At 44.9% G+C, this 21689-nt stretch overlaps 1 protein-coding gene across 3 annotated transcripts in view; it reads left to right on the top strand.

The window, feature by feature from the left end:
- The window catches only part of LOC126365752 (cyclic nucleotide-gated cation channel subunit A), a 487374-nt gene that overhangs the window by 339736 nt on the left and 125949 nt on the right, over positions 1 to 21689 (top strand). For all 3 annotated transcript variants that reach the window (XM_050008246.1, XM_050008256.1, XM_050008236.1), the window contains exon 7: positions 9522 to 9787. In XM_050008246.1, the coding sequence (XP_049864203.1) occupies positions 9522 to 9787 (266 nt within the window). The remainder of the gene's footprint in view (positions 1 to 9521; positions 9788 to 21689) is intronic.

Below are 21689 nucleotides of genomic sequence, written 5' to 3'. Positions count from 1 at the left end.
CAAGAGATTTGTCTTTATTACATAGAAAATAAATGTAAATTAGCTTAAACTAGTAAAATGTTTATTTATAAATTAACTGTGCAATTTTAACAGGTATATAAAAAAACTAGATTTTTTTTTAACTGTACCACATTTAGTGAATATTTGCTCTTATACGTTAAACATAAATTATGCTGTAAATATTTCGTGTTACTGTACCACATGTAGCGATTATTTGTTCTCGTTTCTGTCTAGCCACAGATACTCAACCACCCACTCAATGGGTACAAAAAAGCACTGAATGTATATACCATCTGATGATGAGTTGCTAGGCAGCTCGAAACCGGTCATGGTTAAATAAAATACATCTACATAAAAGGTGACTGGTTGCAGTAATTTCTGAAAAACAGAGTGTTCTTGTCTGACAGTGAATGGTCCAATCCGATATGTCGAAACCTACCCTGAAACATTTCAGCCAGGAAGAGTACACCGAAAGAAAAGCATTGCCAACATTTTAGCTGCTAAGGTGACTGCAAATATTTTTTTTATGTTAAAGTTACTCATTTTTGCCACACAAAGAGCCGCTCGTAACAACGGTTTATAATAGCTCTTGCTGACAAGCGCGAATCGGCGAATAAGACGACGCAGTGACAAGAGAACGTAGTACCATGTAGCGCAAAGTCAAAAGTGCACACATGCGACTCTTAAGCTCTTAAACCGTACTAAAAATGCCTTAAGTCATTAATCTTTTGAATAACTTGATGTTCACATGGACAGCTGAACTGTTGCAGTGTTACACGAGTGACTAGTAGGGGAAAGAAAATCAAGGCAGTGTGCGGCGTTACATTGTCGGGAACAATGGAAAACAATGGCAGACGGTTATTTGACTGTTACGCCAGAGAGAAAAGGATAAATCACTTAGTGGATAATCATGAACACTGACATAGTGATTTTTTCGGACACTGCAGCCATCAAATGACTGCACTTCTGAAACAAGATACAGGGTGCGTGAGGAGGCGTGAGTCGTGCATGGATAGCTCAGACGGTTGAGCACTTGCTCGCGAAAGGCGAAGGTCCCGAGTGCGAGTCTCGGTCCGGCACACAGTTGTAGTCTGTCAGGAAGTTTCATATCAGCGCACACTCCGCTGCAGAGTGAAAATCTCATTCAAGATTCAGGGTGTTTGAAAAAGAACTCCCTAGTTTTAAGAAAATTTAATGGGGAAATTCCTTCAAGTTTTGTTTAATGTTAGTAGACTTCAACGTGAGTTCCAATTATTGCCCTGCACACGTCAAGACGATATTCCCTTCTCGCCACGTATTCACCACCATTTACGGTGTAAATGTTCCAACCGCCGCGACAATTCTTTCCCGTAAATGAATGATGTATCTGATCTTTTGACTGTACACAACATTTTTTATGTGGCCCCAAAAGAAAAAGTACAGTGGGGTTAAGTGCGGGCTTCGTGGTGGCCCAGATATTGGGCCAACGCCGCCTACCCACCTTCCTGCAAAGCGAGTGTCAAGAGCCGCACACCACCATTATGACGTGTAAAATTACGTTGCACTGTTATAACTGACTCAGTTTTCACAAGCCAAATAACACACTCCGCTTTCTGTTCCGGAGTGCACATTGTTGCTGAGTTGCTCTGCACTGCAGTGCACGCACGCCTGGACTTAACTGAGAGAACAGAGGAAAAAGCATAGATGCCGTCTCAAGGTCAAGTAGACCTGTCAACTGCAGGGGAGCCAAACTTGGAGAGTTGAAGAATCAAACACCACAAACTAGAATAGTATATACCACTTTGTAAAGATTCTAGGACATTTAAAAACTAGCGAGTTCTTTTTCCAACACCCAGTATTGTTCACCTGGACCGTCATATATACAGCTCCCTTCATATCTTTGATGTAGACAAGCTGTTGATTTATCCTTATTGGGACATAGTTAGTTACAACTTCAGACTTTGCTGTGGTTCACTTACTGTGAGTCAAATCTTCACAAAATGTTAAACTTCTTAAAAGATTTGAAACTGCCCCTAAATAAAAGTAAAATGAAACTAAGTGCACATCACGAAATGTTTAAGAGTGACAACGATAGACTGACGTGCATCCAAGTAACTGGAAGTAATCACGTTGCATCAGTCACGGAGAAGAAAAACGCAAGGCTTAGTTTTATTCTTAGGATACCGAGTTTGTCTACGAAACAGGTTCCTTATATAATATTGGAGTAGTACTAAATTTGAGTGACGTCTGTACCAGATTAGACGAACGAGGGATACTGAACGTGTTAAGAAAAGATTAGCAAGAATGATCGATGGCAGACTGCGAGGAATGTCACACAAATGTTACGAAATCGAATTAGCTAACACTCAGCGAAAAGCGTTACCACACTCCGTCTCGTTTTTGTTACCCACAGCGACAGCAGCGCCCCAAGCGGCCAGCATGCCTGCTTCTGGATCACGGCGTCCCGGGTTCGATTCCCGACCGAGTTGGAGAGTTTCTCTTTCCCCGGGGACTAGGTGTTTGTGTTGTCCTCATCATTTCAACGTCATCATTCGTGACAGTGGGTAGATTGAACTGTGTAAGAAATTGGGACTATGTACGGACGCCTATGACCTTAAACCAAGCATCATCGTCATCCAAGCGGTCAGCAAGCGACACTTCTGAATACGATATTGCAAAAGTGCGAATACTAACGTTTACATTGATTTGTAACAAAATTCTTCCAATTGGGAGTGTATGTAGTGGCAAAAAAAATTGACAACAAGTAAAAAATTACACCACATTTGTGATTCTGTAGTTTGCTAAGAGCAGCGGAAGATACGAAACCGTGCATTACAGGACAATTTATTTGTGATTCTCTTGTAACGTACAGGCATTTACTGAGCAATGTCATTTTCCTTCAGTAACAAAATATTGCTAGTAAACACCAGAACACCTGACGTTTAGTGGAAAGACGTCATGTATCTATCCAACAAAACAGAGTTTTGTTCGCTACACTTTCAGCCAAATCAGAGAATGTGGAACTTAGGAAACCTATGTGGAACGTAATACCTACATTATTTTACATATCAAATAAGCTACCACAACTGTAACTTAAGGGAAAAGCACACAGACGTGATACTAAATTATCAAAAGTAAAAAAAACTGCTTCCCAACGACCAATTCCACAATTGTAGCTAAATCTGAGCCGCAAACGGAAAGAACTTTAAATACATTCGCTTTTGAAGCAGAAGTAATTACATTTACGAAAATACGAGTGTATCAGAAAGTCGAGTGAAGTGTACGAAAGAGCCAATCATTGGACTCCATAAAAAATTTTAAGTATCAAGGAAATTTCCTGTGATAATAAAAACAGACGACAACAGAAATGTTTGTTCCTCATACAAGAAACGTTTTTATATTCACTTGCATCCAACGGAATAAGCTGCAAATGTAGACATATTCAAAAGTATTTCTTCATGGCAGGCCAGAGTGGCCGAGCGGTTCTAGGCGCTACAGTTTGGAGCCGCGCGACCGCTACGGTCGCAGTTTCGAATCCTGCCTCGGGCATGGATGTGTGTGATGTCCTTAGGTTAGTTAGGTTTAAGTAGTTCTAAGTTCTAGGGGACTGATGACCACTGTAGTTAAGTCCCATAGGGCTCAGAGCCATTTGAACCATTTCTTCATGAATGAGTTGTAGTTTATGGCAATGAATCAGTGTGATTCGGCTGTTTTTACATGTATTTCACGACATTTCATATCTCTTGGTCACTAAAGCATGGAACGCAAAAATATAACTATTCCGTTAGTTAAGTAGAAAATATTTTTAAGAAACATTATCCTTACGTCCCATGTGATTCTCTGCTTTCTCACAGCTTAGAGTGCCAATATCGCTCCATATGTCAAATGCTAATAGCTTTCGCACCAGACGATGTCGTGACTGCATTTATTAGACTGTGGTGACACGTTACGAAAAGTTCATCCACCCTCTTTGACAAGGCCGTTGATAGGTTGTGAGTGACTGTGCAGGAAGCAAGATAAGGGAGCGACAGAGAATCACACATAAAAATCCTAGTCTAGGCATGGTTCATTTGTTAACTGGCCATGGGCCATACACCACGGTTCATCTGCGCATAAACCTCGGACAGGAGGGTGAATGTGCCTGTGGAATGAAAGGCTCTCCAGAAAGCGTACTTCTAAACTGTAACCTCTGGTAGCTGGAAGGGCGAGGAGGACACACCATGGCATAACACAGTCGCTTAAGACACCCGAGCTTATGGACGGATCTGGAGCGCTGCATAAAGAGTACTCACAGAACCGAGAACACAAGCAGCAAGGTGCACAGGCGACGTATGGCTTCACAGACAATAATAGCGAGTCAAGGCGGCGATAGTAGTGGCAGCAGTTCAGAGACAACGGCACAGGCGAAGACGGAAAAACATAGAATAATAACTAAATGTATAGTCACAAGAGTGACACGAAAGCAAATGTTAATTAGACAGTAATATCAGACAGTAATAGAAATGTAGAAATAGAGGACAGAACATTTTGCCACATAGAGAAACCTCACCTAGATGTATGCTCACGCGTCTGAGGGCGAGAGTTTCAAAGTATTTCTGAGGTCCTTGTTCTAGGGTGGCGATTAGTAGTAGATAAGGCTGCTGTTGCCCAGGAGCGAGTGGCACAATGCTTTTAGGAGATTTCCTAACTGTTCTAAGTTCACAAATATTTAGTGCTGCAACACTGTCAAAACTTCGTTAAAGGAACAAGTATTTAAATAAGCTCCATAGTACACTGAGGCGCCAAAGAAACTGGTACAGGCATGCGCATTCAAATACAGAGTATGTAAACAGGCAGAATACGGCGCTGCGGCCGGAAACGCCTATATAAGACAAGTGTCTGGCGCAGTTGTTAGATCGGTTACTGCTGCTACAATGGCAGGCAATCAAGATTTAAATGAGTCTGAACGTGCTGTTATAGTCGGCGCACGAGCGATGGGACACCTCATCTCCGATGAAGTGGGTATTTTCCCGTACGACCATTTCACAAGTGTACCGTGAATATCAGAAATTCGGTTAAACACCAAATGTCCAACATCCTTGCGACTGGAAAAATATGGCGCAAGAACAGGACAAACGACGATTGAAGAGAATCGTTCAACGTGACAGAAATGCAATCGTTCCGCAAGTTGCTGCAGATTTCGATGCTGGGCCATGAGCAGGAGTCAGCGTGCCAAACATTCAACGAAACGTCATCGAAATGTGGTTTCAGAGCCGAAGGCCCATTCGAGTATCCTTGATGACTGCACGACAGAAATCTTTACGTCACGGCTGGGCCCCTCAGCACCTACATTGGACTGATGGTGACTGGAAACGTGTTGCCTGGTCGGATGAGTCTCGTTTCAGATTGTATCCAGCGGACGGAAGTGTACGGGTATGGAGACAACCTCATGAATACAAGGGTCCTTCATGTCAGCAGGGGACTGTTCAAGCTTGTGGAGTCTTTGTAATGGTGTGGGGCGTGTGCAGTTGGATTGATATGGGAGCCCTGATATGTCTAGATACGACTCTGACAGGTGACACGTACGTAGGCTTCCTGTCTGATCACCTGCATCCATTCATGTCCATTGTACATTCCGACGGACTTGGGCAATTCCAGCAGGACAATGTGACACCCCATACGTCAAGAATTGCTACAGGGTGGGCCCAGGAACACTTTTCTGAGTTTAAACACTTCCGCTGGCCACCAAACTCCCCAGATATGAACATTATTGAGCATATCTGTGATGGCTTGCAACGTGCTGTTCAGAAGAGATCTGCACCCCTCTTACCAATTTATGGACAGCCCATCATGATTCATAGTGTCAGTTCCCTCCAGCACTACTTCAGACATAAGTCGAGTGCATGCCACGTCACGTTGCGGCATTTCTGCTTGCTCGCTGGGCCCTTACACGATATTAGGCAGGAGTACAGTTCCTTTGGCTCTTAAGTATATGTACATGTATAATTTAATGTCAATTTGTCCTGTCTTACCAGGTGGCACGTAAATTGTAAACGGCAGCAAATTTATTTAAGGAAACGGAAATCTTAGGCAGTCATCGCTGATTGCTTCGATCCAGTTACTCGTTGAGCAATCTGGAGTGGCAGTAGAAGTTAGCAAAAATAAAGCTGAAGCTTCAAATTTCACGTTTAAGAAATCGTTCACCCAGGAGTATGTATAAACATACCGTCGTTTGACCATCGCGCGGACTTTCGTATTGTGGACATGGTAATGAGCATCGATGGTGTAGAGAAACTACTGATAGAGTTGAAAGGAAATAAGTTGTCAGGTCCTGATGAAATACCAGCTCGATTTTACAAAGAGTACTCTATAGCTCCTTACGTAGCCTGCATTTATCGCGAATCTTTCGTCCAGCGAAGAATCCTAAGCGACTGGAAAAAAGCGCAGGTAACTCCTGTAGGCAAGAAGAATAAAAAACTGACACACAAAACTATACACCAATATCGTTAACATCGGTTTACTGCAGAACCCTTGAACATATTCTCAGTTCGAGTAAAATAAATCTCCATGAGAGGGAAAAGCTTCTGTGCACAAATCAGTACGGTTTTAGATAGCATTGCTAGTGTGAAACTCGGCTTGATCTTTTCTCACATAAGATCCAGCGAACCGTGGATAAAGCCAATAGGAGTATTCCATATTCCTAGATTTCGGTACAGCGTTTGACACGTTGCCACACAGCATTCTGTTACCGAAGCTACGAGTATAGTCAGGAGTACCCCAGGGAAGTGTAATAAGACCGCCGTCATTTTTTATCTACGTAAATGATCTGGTGGACAGGGTGAGCAGAAGTCTGCAGCCGCTGATGTTGCTGTTGTGCACGGGAAAGTGTCGTCGTTGTGTCTCTGTGGAGTGGTAGCTGATGTGATGAATTGAAGATAGCTCTAAATGTGGAAATATGTATTTTAATGCAGATGAGTGGGGGGGGGGGGAGTGAAATCTCATCATGTTCGACTACAGACTTAGTAGTGAGCTGCTTGATATAGTCACGTCTATTAAGTATCTACGCGTAACACTGCAAAGCGATACGAAATGGAATGAGCATGTCAGGACTGTAGCAGGGGAGACGAATGGTCGACTTCGGGTCAGTGGGAAGATTTTAAGAAAGTGTAAAGGAGATCGCATGGAGGACACTAGTGTGATCTAGTCTTGAGTGCTGTTCGAGTGTTTGGGATCCGCACCAGGTCGGATTTAAGGAAGACATCGAAGCAAACCGACGCGAGCTGGTAGATTTGTTACCGGTAGGTTTAAACAACATACAGCTACACCGAAGATGCTTCGGCAACTCAAATGGGACTCACTGAAGGGAAGGCGTCGTTCTTTTCGAGGAGCACTATTGAAAAGATCTAGAGAACCGGCGTTTGAGGGTGAGTGCAGAACAATTCTAGTGCCACCTACCTACATTCAGCGTTAGCACTACGAAGATGAGATTAGAGAGATTAGGGCTCGTTCAGAGGTATATACAGAGTAACATGTAACACGTGAGCCCCAGTTGCAAATAGAAACCATTCTTTACGCAGGTTTCAGCCAAAACAATTTGGCCTTCTTCAGAAGCAAGTGACACTGAAGAAGGCCAAATTATTTTGCTGAAACCTGGGTAAAGTTTGGTTTCTATTTGCAACTGAGGCTGACGTGTTACAAGTTCAATTATCACAGTTGCTGACAGGGCAGCATAACGTTAAAAATTCTTCATATGAAAAGTGTTCGGAGACTCACGTTACAAACTTCTAAGACTTGTAGCCCTTTCCTCGAAGCCATTGCGTAACTGTGGCGGAAAGGGTATGCGATGAGTCGGACGTTGTGGGTAATTATTTTGATAAAGGTGGCGAGCAGTCCTTCCGTTTTTGGTATATTCTACAGACGTGTACTCAACCAAGTTGCTCTAATACTCACAGTCACGTGAGTGAAGCTAGAGCCGGGTCAGAGAGGTAGGATAGGTGTCAAATGACGTCATACGATCTGACGTAAGCACCCCCTATCCCGTGGCCAACGATACGTACGGCCACTGCAATGAACTTCTGACGCCGCATTAGTTGGCTTGTCCGCTACACTTTTAAGACTTCGCGAACACTCGGAATCGTGCAAGGTCCAAAGGAAATCAATATTTAATTGAAAAAGTACCCACCAAAGGTCTTAATTTTGTCTTATGCTATCGAGAACTTACATGCATTTAAAAACAGAATTATTAAACTCTTCTGAATTAAGTACTCGGCCCCCGCCGAAGACAGCTGCTGGCTCTCATAAGACCTGCAATCTCAAGTGCTGTGATGTACACACCACGGCCTGTCTTTCTCGTGGGCCTCGCCCCCATCCTAACTATCCTGTCGCATATCTACTTTGTTGTTGTTGTAGTCTTCAGTCCTGAGACTGGTTTGATGCAGCTCTCCATGCTACTCCATCCTGTGCAAGCTTCTTCATCTCCCAGTACCTACTGCAGCCTACATCCTTCTGAATCTGCTTAGTGTACTCATCTCTTGGTCTCCCTCTACGATTTTTACCGTCCACACTGCCCTCCAATACTAAATTGGTGATCCCTTGATGCCTCAAAACATGTCCTACCAACCGATCCCTTCCTCTAGTCAAGTTGTGGCACAAACTCCTCTTCTCCCCAATTCTATTCAATACCTCCTCATTAGTTATGTGATTTACCCATCTAATCTTCAGCATTCTTCTGCAGCACCACATTTCGAAAGCTTCTACTCTCTTCTTTCCCAAACTATTTATCGTCCATGTTTCACTTCCATACATGGCTACACTCCATACACATACTTTCAAAAACGACTTCCTGACACTGAAATCTATACTCGATGTTAGCAAATTTTCCTTCTTCAGAAACGCTTTCCTTGCCATTGCCAGTCTACATTTTATATCCTCTCTACTTCGACCATCATCAGTTACTTTGCTCCCCAAATAGCAAAACTTCTTTACTACTTTAAGTGTCTCATTTCCTAATCTAATTGCCTGAGCATCACCTATCAAACATATTTACAAACAGCTATAGCACGGAAACGATGCGTTTCCGGACGTGGGTTCCAATTCAAAATATAGTGTACTCAAACCCCTCTACAGTGCTAGAGGCTTGTAACGAAAGTTTCCGAACATCCTGTAGACAGTCGTTTTTTTCCCTTCTTCTTTTTGCGAGGGAAACAGAAAAGGGGACTAGTAGTGGTACAGGGTATCCTCCAAGAAGGTTGCGTGGTATGTATATAAATGTAGATGTATATGTAGATTTTTATTCAGAATCCAAGCAGTACGTGGGATCGAACCGAGAAGCTAGGATCTGTTGTTAAGTAATCATAGACTTTACCTCAGAGCACTCGCCGTTACATGGCTGGTAGTAGACACTACGACAGCGACTGAAATTTGCAATCGTCAGCTAGCTGGTAGTTCTAGCACGAGAACTGCATTAGTCCGTGGAAAACTGAATTGGCTAAAATTGTGTAGGACAGGACTGCCGGTTGTAGAGTTTTTGCGGCCCGCAGCGCTGACCCTGGGCCTGTGTGCAGGCTACCTGGAGCAGGGGCTGATGGTGCGCGACGCGCGGCAGCTGCGGCGGCACTACGTGCAGACGGGCCGGTGGCGGCTCGACGCGCTCAGCCTGCTGCCCACCGACCTCGCCTACCTGTGGTGGCCGCCCGGCTCCTGCCACGTGCGCGTCCCCTGCCCCGTCATCGTGCGCGCCAACCGCCTGCTGCGCCTGCCGCGCATGAGCCAGTTCTTCGACCGCACCGAGACCAAGACCGGCTACCCCAACGCTTTCCGGATTTGCAAGGTAAACAACGACAAACATTTCTCATTTCATAAAACTATTCAATCTTTCGTGGCCACTTGTTGACAAACTCTTGAAAGATTCCCGTTTAACCTCCTTGCCTAGGGACGCTAGATGAATGTTGATGTCGTCAAGCCCTGAATGAAAATCGCGCAACAGATAACTGGGGAGGGGAGCTTGAGAGCGCTACCTAGAGAGTGTGCCCTTTCTGTACGATACTAGGCAAGGGGCTGGAGGGTTCACACGCTGATGTGTGGGTCCCTGCATTCTATATCTTTTATTTTAAATGAATTCATTTAACTTGACTTCTTTGTGGTTTTTAAGGTATGTTAAAGTTGATGACAGTTGAAAACCTACTTATTTTAAACATTATAACTCGACTTTACAGCGATTGCAGCAATTGTTCCAGTTTACAGATATTACAATTTTACAACTTATAGCTCGGGGATATTATATACTAATCTGCACGCACATTTCTACGGGCAAGACGGAAGGGCGTTGGCCAAATGTATACCACCAAAGTCTCCCAATATTTTACATAGGACATCCACTACGTGAGGAGGATAACGGGCAAACTGGGGACCAGATGCGTTAACACAGGGGGTCCAATTTCCGAAATTAAACGAGAACATTCATTCATTTTTTTACACAATCCAAAGCTGGAAATAAAAGAATTAGTACAAATATTCCAATACCTCTCTTCCATGCATGAACACTGAAACAGACGCACTGAGGGCACGTCTGCTCACTTACCCTTCTTCTGTAACACTCCACGAATATGGCGGGCACCCGAAGGTCTTCCTGGGCCCCTATGGAGGGGATGGTCGAACCACTTGGCCGTGACCAACCCATCCCTCCCAAATCTTGTGACACTGGAACGTCTTTGACTTTTAGCTGCCTGTGCTGTCTCTCTGATCCCCTACCCAGGAGTAAGGTTGGCACTACTAAACTACAGAACTACTTTCCAACTAAGATTTGGCCACGCTTTACGGAAAGGTGTGAGGAGGATTAGGAAAGTTCATGTGCAGATTCACATTCACGTACAAGAGATGCATAATACACGACACATATAAATACGTATTATGAAGCCTGACACATTTCTTTCCACCCGTCCACATGGGTTCTGTTGCACCCGCGGCCGGCCGCGTCGTGCAATAAAATTGGCGGCAGAGCCGCCTCTGTTTGTATTTCTCGGTGGGAGCGAGCAGCGAAATCTGCTGCTTATAGAGCAGAAACTACTGTACCGTTTCACTGTCTACTGTCTTCATCAGTCGTTGTTTGGTTGCTGATTTTTCTGACATTTCGTTAGCACTAGTGGATGGCATTCTTTTCAAACTAGCGGCCGCAGATTATGTAGTGGTGCCGCTACCTAGTCTCTGAGCAAAAAATATAAGTGTTTAGCAAAAGTAATGGGAAGTAGTCAGGAAGCCGCCATAGAGCGTTTCGTTAAAAGCCGCGAGTCGATAGCCACCAGCGTGCACTACAATAAAGACCACATGGGGTTTTCGAAGCCCCGAAAGCCGAGCACAGCAGTAAATTGTCCACACAGCGGTAACCGTGTAGCAAACTGGGCGAAGTCACCACACCAGGGCAAGTCTCTTGTGACTTTTTGCCGGATTTCAGTGAAACAAATACGCGCCAGAAGAATTGATTAAAGTCTGAATTCCGAGGCAGGAGATCACTTCTCGTCGCCGGAATCCAGCAGCACCACTAAGATGCCGCAGCTACACTGGAAAGCGTGATGACTGGCCATCGCCAGATGCAACAGTGGGTTGGAGACAGGGCTACGCTTGCTGCCAGCACTTGGTGCCACATCTCTGCTGACCTGCCGTCTAACTCCCGCTAGAGGGCAACGAGTCGCACAATCATCTTCGCACACCATCGTGGTGACGTGAGTGGAGCAAAGGGCCATCGGGCCTCCACGACTCTTATGGAAAGTAGCTTAGAAGCTTGCCGCTGACATCAAGGGACACGGCCCCCGAAGGCTGCCGACCGACTAAACACCTAGATGGAGGCCGCCACCCGCTCACCAGCACCAGCCAAGGACAACATAGAGGGGAGAAATGCAGATGATAAACGGGTATTCATTGGACAAATATATTATACTAGAAGTGACATGTCATTACATTTCCACGCAATTTGGGTGCATAGATCCTAAGAAATCAATACCCAGAACAACCACGTCTGGCCGTAATAACGGCTTTGATACGCCTGGGCATTCAGTCAAACAGAGTTTGGATGGCGTGCACAGGTACAGCTGCCCATGCAGCTTCAACACGATACCACAGTTCATCAAGAGTAGTGACTGGCGTATTGTGACGAGCCAGTTGCTCGGCCACCATTGACCAGACGTTTTCAGTTGGTGTGAGATCTGGAGAATGTGCTGGCCAGGGCAGCAGTCGAACATTTTCTGTATCCAGAAAGGCCCGTACAGGACCTGCAACATGCGGTCGTGCATTATCCTGATGAAATTTAGGGTTTCGCAGTTATCGAATGAAGTGTACAGCCACGGGTCGTAACACGTCTGAAATGTAACGTCCACTGTTGAAAGTGCCGTCAATGCGAACAAGAGGTCATCGAGACGTGTAACCAGTGGCACCCCATACCATCACGCCGGGTGATACGCCAGTATGGCGATGAAGAATACACGCTTCCAATGTGCGTTCACCGCTATGTCGCCAAACACGAATGCGACCATCATGATGCTGTTAAACAGAACCTGGATTCGTCCGAAAAAATGACGTTTTGGCATTCGTGCACCCAGGTTCGTCGTTGAGTACACCATCTCAGGCGCTACTATCTGTGCTGCAGCGTCAGGGATAACGGCAGTCATGGTCTCCGCGCTGATAGTCCGTACTGCTGCAAACGTCGTCGAACTGTTCCTGTAGATGGTTGTTGCCTTGCAAACGTCCCCATCTGTTGACTCAGGGATCGAGACGTGGCTGCACGATCCGTTACAGCCATGCGGATAAGATGCCTGTCATCTCGACTGCTAGTGATACGAGGCCGTTGGGATCCAGCACGGCGTTCCGTATTATCCTCCTGAACCCACCGATTCCATATGCCGCTAACAGTCGTCTTTGGATCTCGACCAGCAATGTCGCGATACGATAAACCGCAATCGTCATAGGCTACAATCCGATCGTTATCAAAGTCGGAAACGTGATGGTACGCATTTCTCCTCGTTACACGAGGCATCACGACAACGTTTCACCAGGCAACGCCGGTCAGCTGCTGTTTGTGTATGAGAAATCGGTTGGAAACGTTCCTCATGTCAGCACGTTGTAGGTATCGCCACCGGCGCCAACCGTGTGTGAATACTCGGTAAAGCTTATCATTTCCATATCACAGCATCTTCTTCCTGTCGGTTAAATTTCACGTTTGTAGCACGTCATCTTCCTGGTGTAGCAATTTTAAAGGCCAGTAGTGTACGTCATGTATTGAAGTCAGTAAAAGCCATTCTTAAGTAACAAAGTGTTTCCACGGGAGGAACTTTGGCCCCAACATGTACCCCCCCTTCCCATCCCTCCCCCCTTCAATATGTATGTGGCGCACCAATATCCGAGGGCTTGTCCCAGGTCATCACCGCCGTGGTTCTCCCTTCGATACCTCCAAGTGTCATTTGTTGCAGCACGGGAATCAAGAATCCTTGCACGTTGAGGCTTTCCTCTTTCTTGTTGAAACTGTTGCCATACTTGTAGATTTACAAGGCTTCCCTGAACAAGCCGGCGTGGTAGCTCTCCTCCACAGCAAGGACTTCTGTGCCCACAAATTTTATTACGTGGTCGGTCTCACGCAACACGTGCTCCGCCACAGTCAATTTCTCCACCTGTCCCAACCTGCAATGCCGTTTATGTTCGATGATCCTGGTGTGTCCAGTCATTCCAGCGTAGACTTTTCCGCATGTACAGGAAATGCGACACACTCCCGACATTGCAAATCTGTCCCCTTCGTCCTTCGCCGATCTGCGACACTTTGATCTTCTTTGCCGGTATAAAAATAGTCTTTACTCCGTGTTTGCGCAGCGCATACGACCGATTCTATCCGTCACCCTTAGGATGTTCGGCATAAAAGCTGTAGCCGACATCTCTTCTTGTATTATCTTGCCAAGTTTTAGATGCCAAGTTTTAGATCTTGTGGCAGTTTTTATGTAAGTGCCGATGTACCCATTGTTGCTCAGAATACTTTCCAGGTGTTACATCTCGGTCTTGATATGCTGCGGCTCACATATTCATCTTGCACACATTATGAGCCTATTAATCATTCCCCTTTTATGGCTCGGATGATAATTTGACAAGTTGTGTAGGTATCGCTCCCTGTGCGTCTTTTTTCGATGCACGCTATGCGCGATGTTCTCACCATCCCTCATAACTAGCTCATCCACAAAGAGTAGCTGTCGGCCCTTTTTTCATCATAGTAATCTTTATGTTGGCTTGTAGATTGATCGGGTGTCTTAGGAAGTCACCGAGCTGTCCCTCATAAAGGTTGCTGTGGAAAAGAGCTATCACCCCTGTTTGTTCATGGATACCTTAGAAAAGGAGAAATGCACAGACATGACAACGTCTTCAGGAAGCAGGTGTCAAGGGGAGAACCACAGCTGTTATCACCAAAAAATAGCTCTCGGACGTTGGCGCGCTAGGTACACATAATCAGCGACCGCGATTTCAAGTACAGAGCGCCACCAGCAACGAAGGGAGATGTTTTCACAACGCCAGGCACTCTTGCTGACGAAACGTCACAAAAATCAGCAAACAAACGTCGGCCGAACGACCCGAGACAGAACCCAACAGGCAGTTTATTATTTCTCATCTTCTTTTAGAACGCAATGCAGTAGCATCACATATAGCCTTTCATAAAATTAAGCTCGCGATTGTAATTATCACCTTGTGGATATTATTTCCAATTCAAGTTGCCCACAACCAATCAGTAGCATCAAACACCAGTCCGTGAATACCAGTTTTGCCCACTTAAAATCCACAGTGTCTCTATTTTATAGATTTTATGCTGTCGTGCAGGTTATCCTGCTATCATTATCAGGCAAATTTTATTTTTATTTTAATTCTGTGACCGGATGCCCTTCCTGCCGCCATAGTCGTCACTTACTCTAGAGCAGGGTAGTCGTTAATGCCGAATGTCTACGAATCTTGCAAACTTTGTTCTGCGTGTTATCGTATTTGTATAGTATTTTCGGAGGAGATGACTGGCACCCAGTCCAGCATTTCCCTAAAAAAAAACCATGAAATACCACACAAAAACCCACACTCAAACTGGCCAGTGGTTAATGCACCACGCGCTTTCGATTCAGCTAGCTGTCACCTCTCTGTCTCACAAGCTAGCGTCCTGTGCGTTAAGGTACACACGCAGGTCGCTTACGATACACAGTCGACCAAAGAAATGGCTAAGTATTAAAAGGGCGTTGTAGATGTGCTGGTTACCCGCCCGGATAGCCGTGCGCATTAAAGTGGCCTCTTCTGAGAGGGGGCGTCACGCTGGCCCAGTTCGAATCCGAAAATTCAAATGGCTCTGAGCACTATGGGACTTAACATCTGAGGTCATCAGTACCCTACAACTTAGAACTACTTAAACCTAACTAACCTAAGGATATCACACATATCCATGCCCGAGGCAGGATTCGAACCAGCGACCGTAGCAATCGCGCGAACCGGGGCTGAAGCGCCTAGAACCGCTCGACCACCGCGGCGTGCAGTTCGAAACCGCCCGGCGGATTAACGACGAGGGCTGATGTGCCGGCCAGCCTGGATGTGGTTTCTAGATGGTTTACCATATTCCGCTAGGCGGCTAGCGGGCTGGTACCAGAATTCCTATCAGTTATACACTGTGCAAACATTTAGAAAATTTTCTCACACTTGCACGTAGAATTTATTCTAGGCTCAGGTAGATGGGGTACATTGATTCCATCCTAGAGGGTGAATAGGAGACTGGTGATCTTACATGTTTGGTCTCCTTAACACCCATGTTAAGCAGCAATGTATACTGAGGCGACAGAATTCGAGCGATATGGCTGTAGTATCGCGTACACAAGATATAAAAGGGCAGTGCATTGGCAGATCACAGATTCATGTGAAAAGTTTCCGACGTGATTATGGCCACACGACCAGAAATAAGACTTTCAACGCGGAATTGTAGTTGGAGCCGGACGCACAGGACATTCCATTTCGGAAATCGTTAGGCAATTCGATATTCCAATATCCACAGTGTCAAGAGTGTGCCGAAGATACCAAATTTCAAGCATTGCCTCTCACCACGCACAACGCAGTGACCGACGGCTTTGACTTAACGACCGAGAGCGTGGCGTTTGCGTAGTGTGTCAGTGCTAACATGCATACTGCGTGCAATAACCACAGAAATTAATGTGGGACGTACGATGAACTTGTCCGTTAGGACAATAGTGCGGAATTTGGCGTTTATGGGCTATGGCAGCAGACCGTATCGACTGGACCCTAGCAGACTGGGAAACCGTGGTCTGCGCTGATGGGTCCCGTTTTCAGTTGGTAAGCGCAGACCCCACGAAGCCACGGACCCTCGGTATCTACAAAGCACTGTGCAAGCTCGCGGTGGTCCCACAATGATCTGGGCTGTGTTTACTTGGAATCGACTGCGTCCTCTGGTCCAACTGAACCGATCATTGACTAGAAATGGTTATGTTCGGTTACTTGTAGACCATTTGCAGCTATTCATGGAATTCACGTTGTCAAACAATGATTTTTATAACCGACATTACGCCATGCCACCGGGCCTCAATTATTCGAGATTGGTTTGAAGTACGTTCTGGACAATACGAGCGAAAGATTTGGCCACTCATATCGCCCGATATGTATCCCATTGAACATTTGGGGGACGCAATCGAGAGGTCAGTTTGTGCACACACTACTGCACGGGTAACACTTGCGAAATTATGAATGGTTGTAGAGGCTGCATCACTTAATATTTCCGCAAGAGATTTCCAGTGAGTTGTTGAGTCCGTGCCATGTCGAGTTGCTGCACTGCGCCGGGCAAAAGGAGCGATACGATATTTAGAGGTATCCCATGACTTTTGCTACCTAAGCGTGTATGCTGTGATAAGGACGTCTACAAATAGTGATATCGAATCAAAGGGACTCTTATTGCGACAGTGAAAAATATCGTTGCAGGTAAGCTACCTTGGAAATTAGCCCGAAATCCAATTTTCCGTGCAATAGTTTAGCGTCAAGGCAGGTAAATGAAAGACTACCGAAGAGCTGATATTTCTAGTATGGAGAACTTTTGATCATTTTATTTATTTCCTGTTTTGCTCCGCGTATTTATTGAAAAAAAGGGCAACACGGCTCTGTATCCAGTCCTTATTGAGTCATGTCTGTCTCAAGCGTCAACAGTTTGGAGCAGTCGGTGTTGTCCCTGGTACCAAATAGTTCCCCAAATAATCTTGTTCTGGCAAAGTATGACGATGGACAGCGTCAAAATTGAAGTGACATTATCGTAAATGATGATTCGGTGCATTTGACAGGATGTTTGTATAATAACAACTACACCGTACTAGAGTACCTTCAGGTTGCCGTAAGGGGTGTTCTTTTCAAAGGAATCAATGCGCGTGGTCGAGGTGACGTAGATGGTACAACGTACGGCGTCAGACTATCACACACTTGTATCACTGCTCCAGCGCTTGCCGGCCGGTGTGGCCGTGCGGTTCTAGGCGCTTCAGTCTGGAACCGCGTGACCGCTACGGTCGCAGGTTCGAATCCTGCTTCGGGCATGGATGTGTGTGATGTCCTTAGGTTAGTTAGGTTTAAGTAGTTCTAAGTTCTAGGGGACTGATGAGCACAGATGTTAAGTCCCACAGTGCTCAGAGCCATTTGAACCTCCAGCGCTTCGTTGGTACTGGCGGAGGAAGCTCTGCTGTTCATTTCAGGCAAACCTGTCATCGATGCTGACAGAAGACTTCCGTCATCCACAGCAGATTTTACGACTTATCCAGGTGTCTTAATTTTCCCTATTTTACAAACACACATCACTGTCGTAGTTCCAAACCCCTTTTGGCTGCACACTTACGATCGGACAAATTACATTTGCGAATACTGTCAACGTTTATCTCTCATACAATGTTTGCTAGTTGTAAAGACCGATGCACAACCACGCTTCCCGAGAGTCATTATGTGTATTTCGTGTAATTGAGGCTTTGTACAGGACGGAAGGAAAGAGACCTGATGATAAGGTCAGAGTGGGATAGGGTGCGTGGAGTGGAGCAAAATTTCCTAAAAATAGTTCGGAAATGCACCGATGCGGGGCTACGGCCATAAAACGGCAGCCTGTCATCGACAAACATGGGGAAGTTAGCCTGGTAAGCGAACATATTTCAATGTGTCCAGCAGTCCGGTTTTATACTCTGCTATACTTGTTAGAACAATAATTCATTCATGCTCTAAGTACGTTAGCAAAAAAACTAAAACATGTGACATTTAGATTTCATTTTTTATAACATAGCATCCTAAAGTACAACATGTCGACAATATTTCTGTAGTGCTGTTTCTGCTGCACAGCTTATCTCAACAAACAACAAATAAACAACATTACCGTACTTTTAGCGTAGTTGATTTAAAAACTAAACTTTGTCCTGTAAACACAACAGAAATTTCGCCTCTACTTAACCAGCCGCCGTCAGGAATGTTAAGTTTGCCTGGCTTCACTGTTTAGCTGTAACCATTATCTCCACCTAATTTAATTAATAACTGCGCTCATTAGCATAATTGTTATTAGCTGGAGCAAGTTGGTTAAAGTGCACACTCTGGCGCCCTCGTGCCTGGTTGGCTTTCATTTCATGGCCGTAGTCTCACAACGCTGCATTTCCATTTGCTGTATTCAGCGCCTCCTAAACTGTTCTGGCCATATTATCACGCTCTTTTTCTCCATTCTGTATTCAGTGCGTTTGAGTGCTAATGCCAAACAAACATTACTTAATGCAATTTAAAATTTCAGGTTAAATATGAAATACTCAGTATTTGGTGATGAATAATGTAGTGTAATAAGCTGTCATCTGTGTTTCTGAAATAAAAAGTCTAGTTTAAATATTTATTCTACAACACGGACAAAGAATTTAATTTTCGTACATTTCTTATTTCAAGGAAGGACTTACTTGTTACTTGTAGCTTACTACGGGAGGCTGGTCGACATTTCACATGTTCAGTATCCATCCATAAGCAAATCCACTACGACTTTTATTCTTGTAACGAACAATAGACGAACCATAAATAAGGTAGCATTATAGCGGAAAACACAAATCGACTGATCATCTCTAAACAGTGACAAGTCGACAGCAATAATAGCGAGACAGTTACAGTTCAAAACAGACTGACCATAAGGCATACCAAGGCAACGGCGGCCGGGGAAATTTTTCCGCAGGGGAGAGGTGGGGGTCGCCACCAAGACTCTAAAATTGCCATTTTCGATATACCGGTAAATGAGCCTGTCAGTTTCGAGACAACTCATGCCATTAGAACTAAATATTATAGATGACACAAGAAAACTTATTACACGCCAGAGAACTGATGGTTATCCACTCAACATGCGAGTACGAATGGAAACTCTGTACACCAATTTCCAGTTGGGCGCAACCGCCCTCTCCTTCAGCACCTCGCCGACATCTATGCACCAAGGTACGATACTGCCACCACCAGCCAGTGGCACATATCGAAATCGTATATCCTGACTCGAGCGTCGATATGAAAGGATACATTACATATCTGACCAGATAAACTAATTCCGTGATTGCACAGCCTATCTGTTGTGCCTGTTACAAGTCGAACTGCAATCATAACTGTAGAAGTTGCTGGGTCGCGAAGGAGACAGCTATAGGCAATTTGTTGACAGACCTCAGTTTTACTAATTACCAATGAACGGTGTGTCCTCCAATACGAGGGGTGTCCAGTTTCTATCAGTCACGAAATGGAAACGACTATGAAAATCCGATACAGCTTTGCACAGTTGTGTTGGGCAGTGTCTTTAGTATGACCCTAGATAGCATCACGTCGCTCTTCTCATTTCTGAGCTCACAATGAGCGTGTAAAGATGTCTGGAAAATAGTGTTTCCGCAAAGTATGAGGGCCTGATGAGAAATTTCCCCTTCAGCTATGCAGCCAACATTACATAGGTGTCGTGCTGTTTCTTCTTCAAGACAATTCTCAGCCGGATTCTGCAGGGGCAATGAAGATGCTCCTGCATCGTTTTCAATTGGGAATGTTTGATTGCCCACAGTGCAGCCCGTAATTTTCTCCCTCTGAGTTTCATCTCTGCTCACTTGAACTACTGGCTATGAAGTCAACATTTTGGCACAGACAACGAGCTGTAGGCCAGCGTAGAGAATTGGCGGAAAGCACTGGCGGCTGCCTCCTATGATGAGGGTATTGCAAAGTTGGTTCAACGCTACGACAGATGTCTAAGTCAGAACGGCGACTACGTAAAGAAGTAGCTGGAAGGTGTAGCTATCTATTACAAATAAAACATTTCTGATTTTCAATGTGTCTTCTATTTCGTGATCAATCGGAAATTACTTTCTGGACAGCCCTCGTACTAGAGTCGTGGCCAGTTGTAACTCGACTTCTGAAGGCGGAATATCTAACAGGTACACGACGCTACGTGACCACAGTGGACGCGCAAGCCGGAGAACCCGGACACAAATCCCAGTGAAGACATTCTGAACTTTTCTATCCGTTGTTCCTGCACTGTCTTGACGGTACATCGATAACCTTTTTTTGATACAGCTACTTGACGTACTGTTGTGAGAACTCAGAGGAGTTTTTGTCTCTCTTCGTCTTACTGTCGACGTGACGCTGGTTTAACTTAAGTGAACGATAAGGAGTAGGTATATCCAAAGTTGAATTGAGTTCACATGCGGGTCCTGCTGACCGATCGTTCGACTTGAAACTACTTCACACATCAAAAAAAGTTTGGCATCACCTCGGTTCCACGAGTTCTGAAATCTGTACAGAAAATTGCAATAGATACCAACATAAACATCATTTCCGCCCTTTTTATTGCTCTTGAAAACCTCACGTTTCATGTTGTACCACCATAGAGCGAGATCTTCAGAGGTGGTGGTCCAGATTGCTGTACACACCGGTACCTCTAATACCCAGTAGCACATCCTCTTGCACTGACACATGCCTGTATTCGTCGTGGCATACTATCCATAAGTTCATCAAGGCACTGTTTGTCCATATCGTCCCACTCCTCAACGGCGAATCATCCTAGCTACTTTCATATCCGTAACTTCAACCTTGTTCATAAGGTAACCTGAATCCACCCAGCATTCGCTCCCATACAACAAAGTTGGTCAAAGATTGAACGGTGCACGGATAACTTAGTCTTGGTACTGACTTCCTTCTTGCAGAAGAGAGTAGATCGTAGCTGATTGCTCACTGCATTAGCTTTGCTACACCTCGCTTCCAGTTCTTTCACTATGTTGCCATCCTGTGAGAATATGCATCCTCAGTACTTGAAACCGTCCACCTGTTCTAACTTTGTTCCTCCTATTTGGCACTCAATCCGTTTATATTTCTTTCCCACTGACATTACTTTCGTTTTGGAGATGCTAATCTTCATACCATAGTCCTTACATTTCTGATCTAGCTCTGAAATATTACTCTGCAAACTTTCAATCCAATCTGCCATCACAACTAAGTCATCCGCATATGCAAGACTGCTTATTTTGTGTTCACATATCTTAATCTCACCCAGCCAGTCTATTGTTTTCAACATATGATCCATAAATAATATGAACAACAGTGGAGACAGGTTGCAGCCTCGTCTTACCCCTGAAACTACTCTGAACCATGAACTCAATTTACCGTCAACTCTAACTGCTGCCTGACTATCCATGTAAAGACCTTTAATTGCTTGCAGAAGTTTGCCTCCT

The sequence above is a fragment of the Schistocerca gregaria genome, chromosome 1 (genome assembly GCF_023897955.1).
Source record: "Schistocerca gregaria isolate iqSchGreg1 chromosome 1, iqSchGreg1.2, whole genome shotgun sequence".
NCBI classification, from domain to species: domain Eukaryota; kingdom Metazoa; phylum Arthropoda; class Insecta; order Orthoptera; family Acrididae; genus Schistocerca; species Schistocerca gregaria.
Note: the sequence above shows the minus strand (reverse complement) of the source record. Positions and strands in the feature narration are given on the sequence as shown.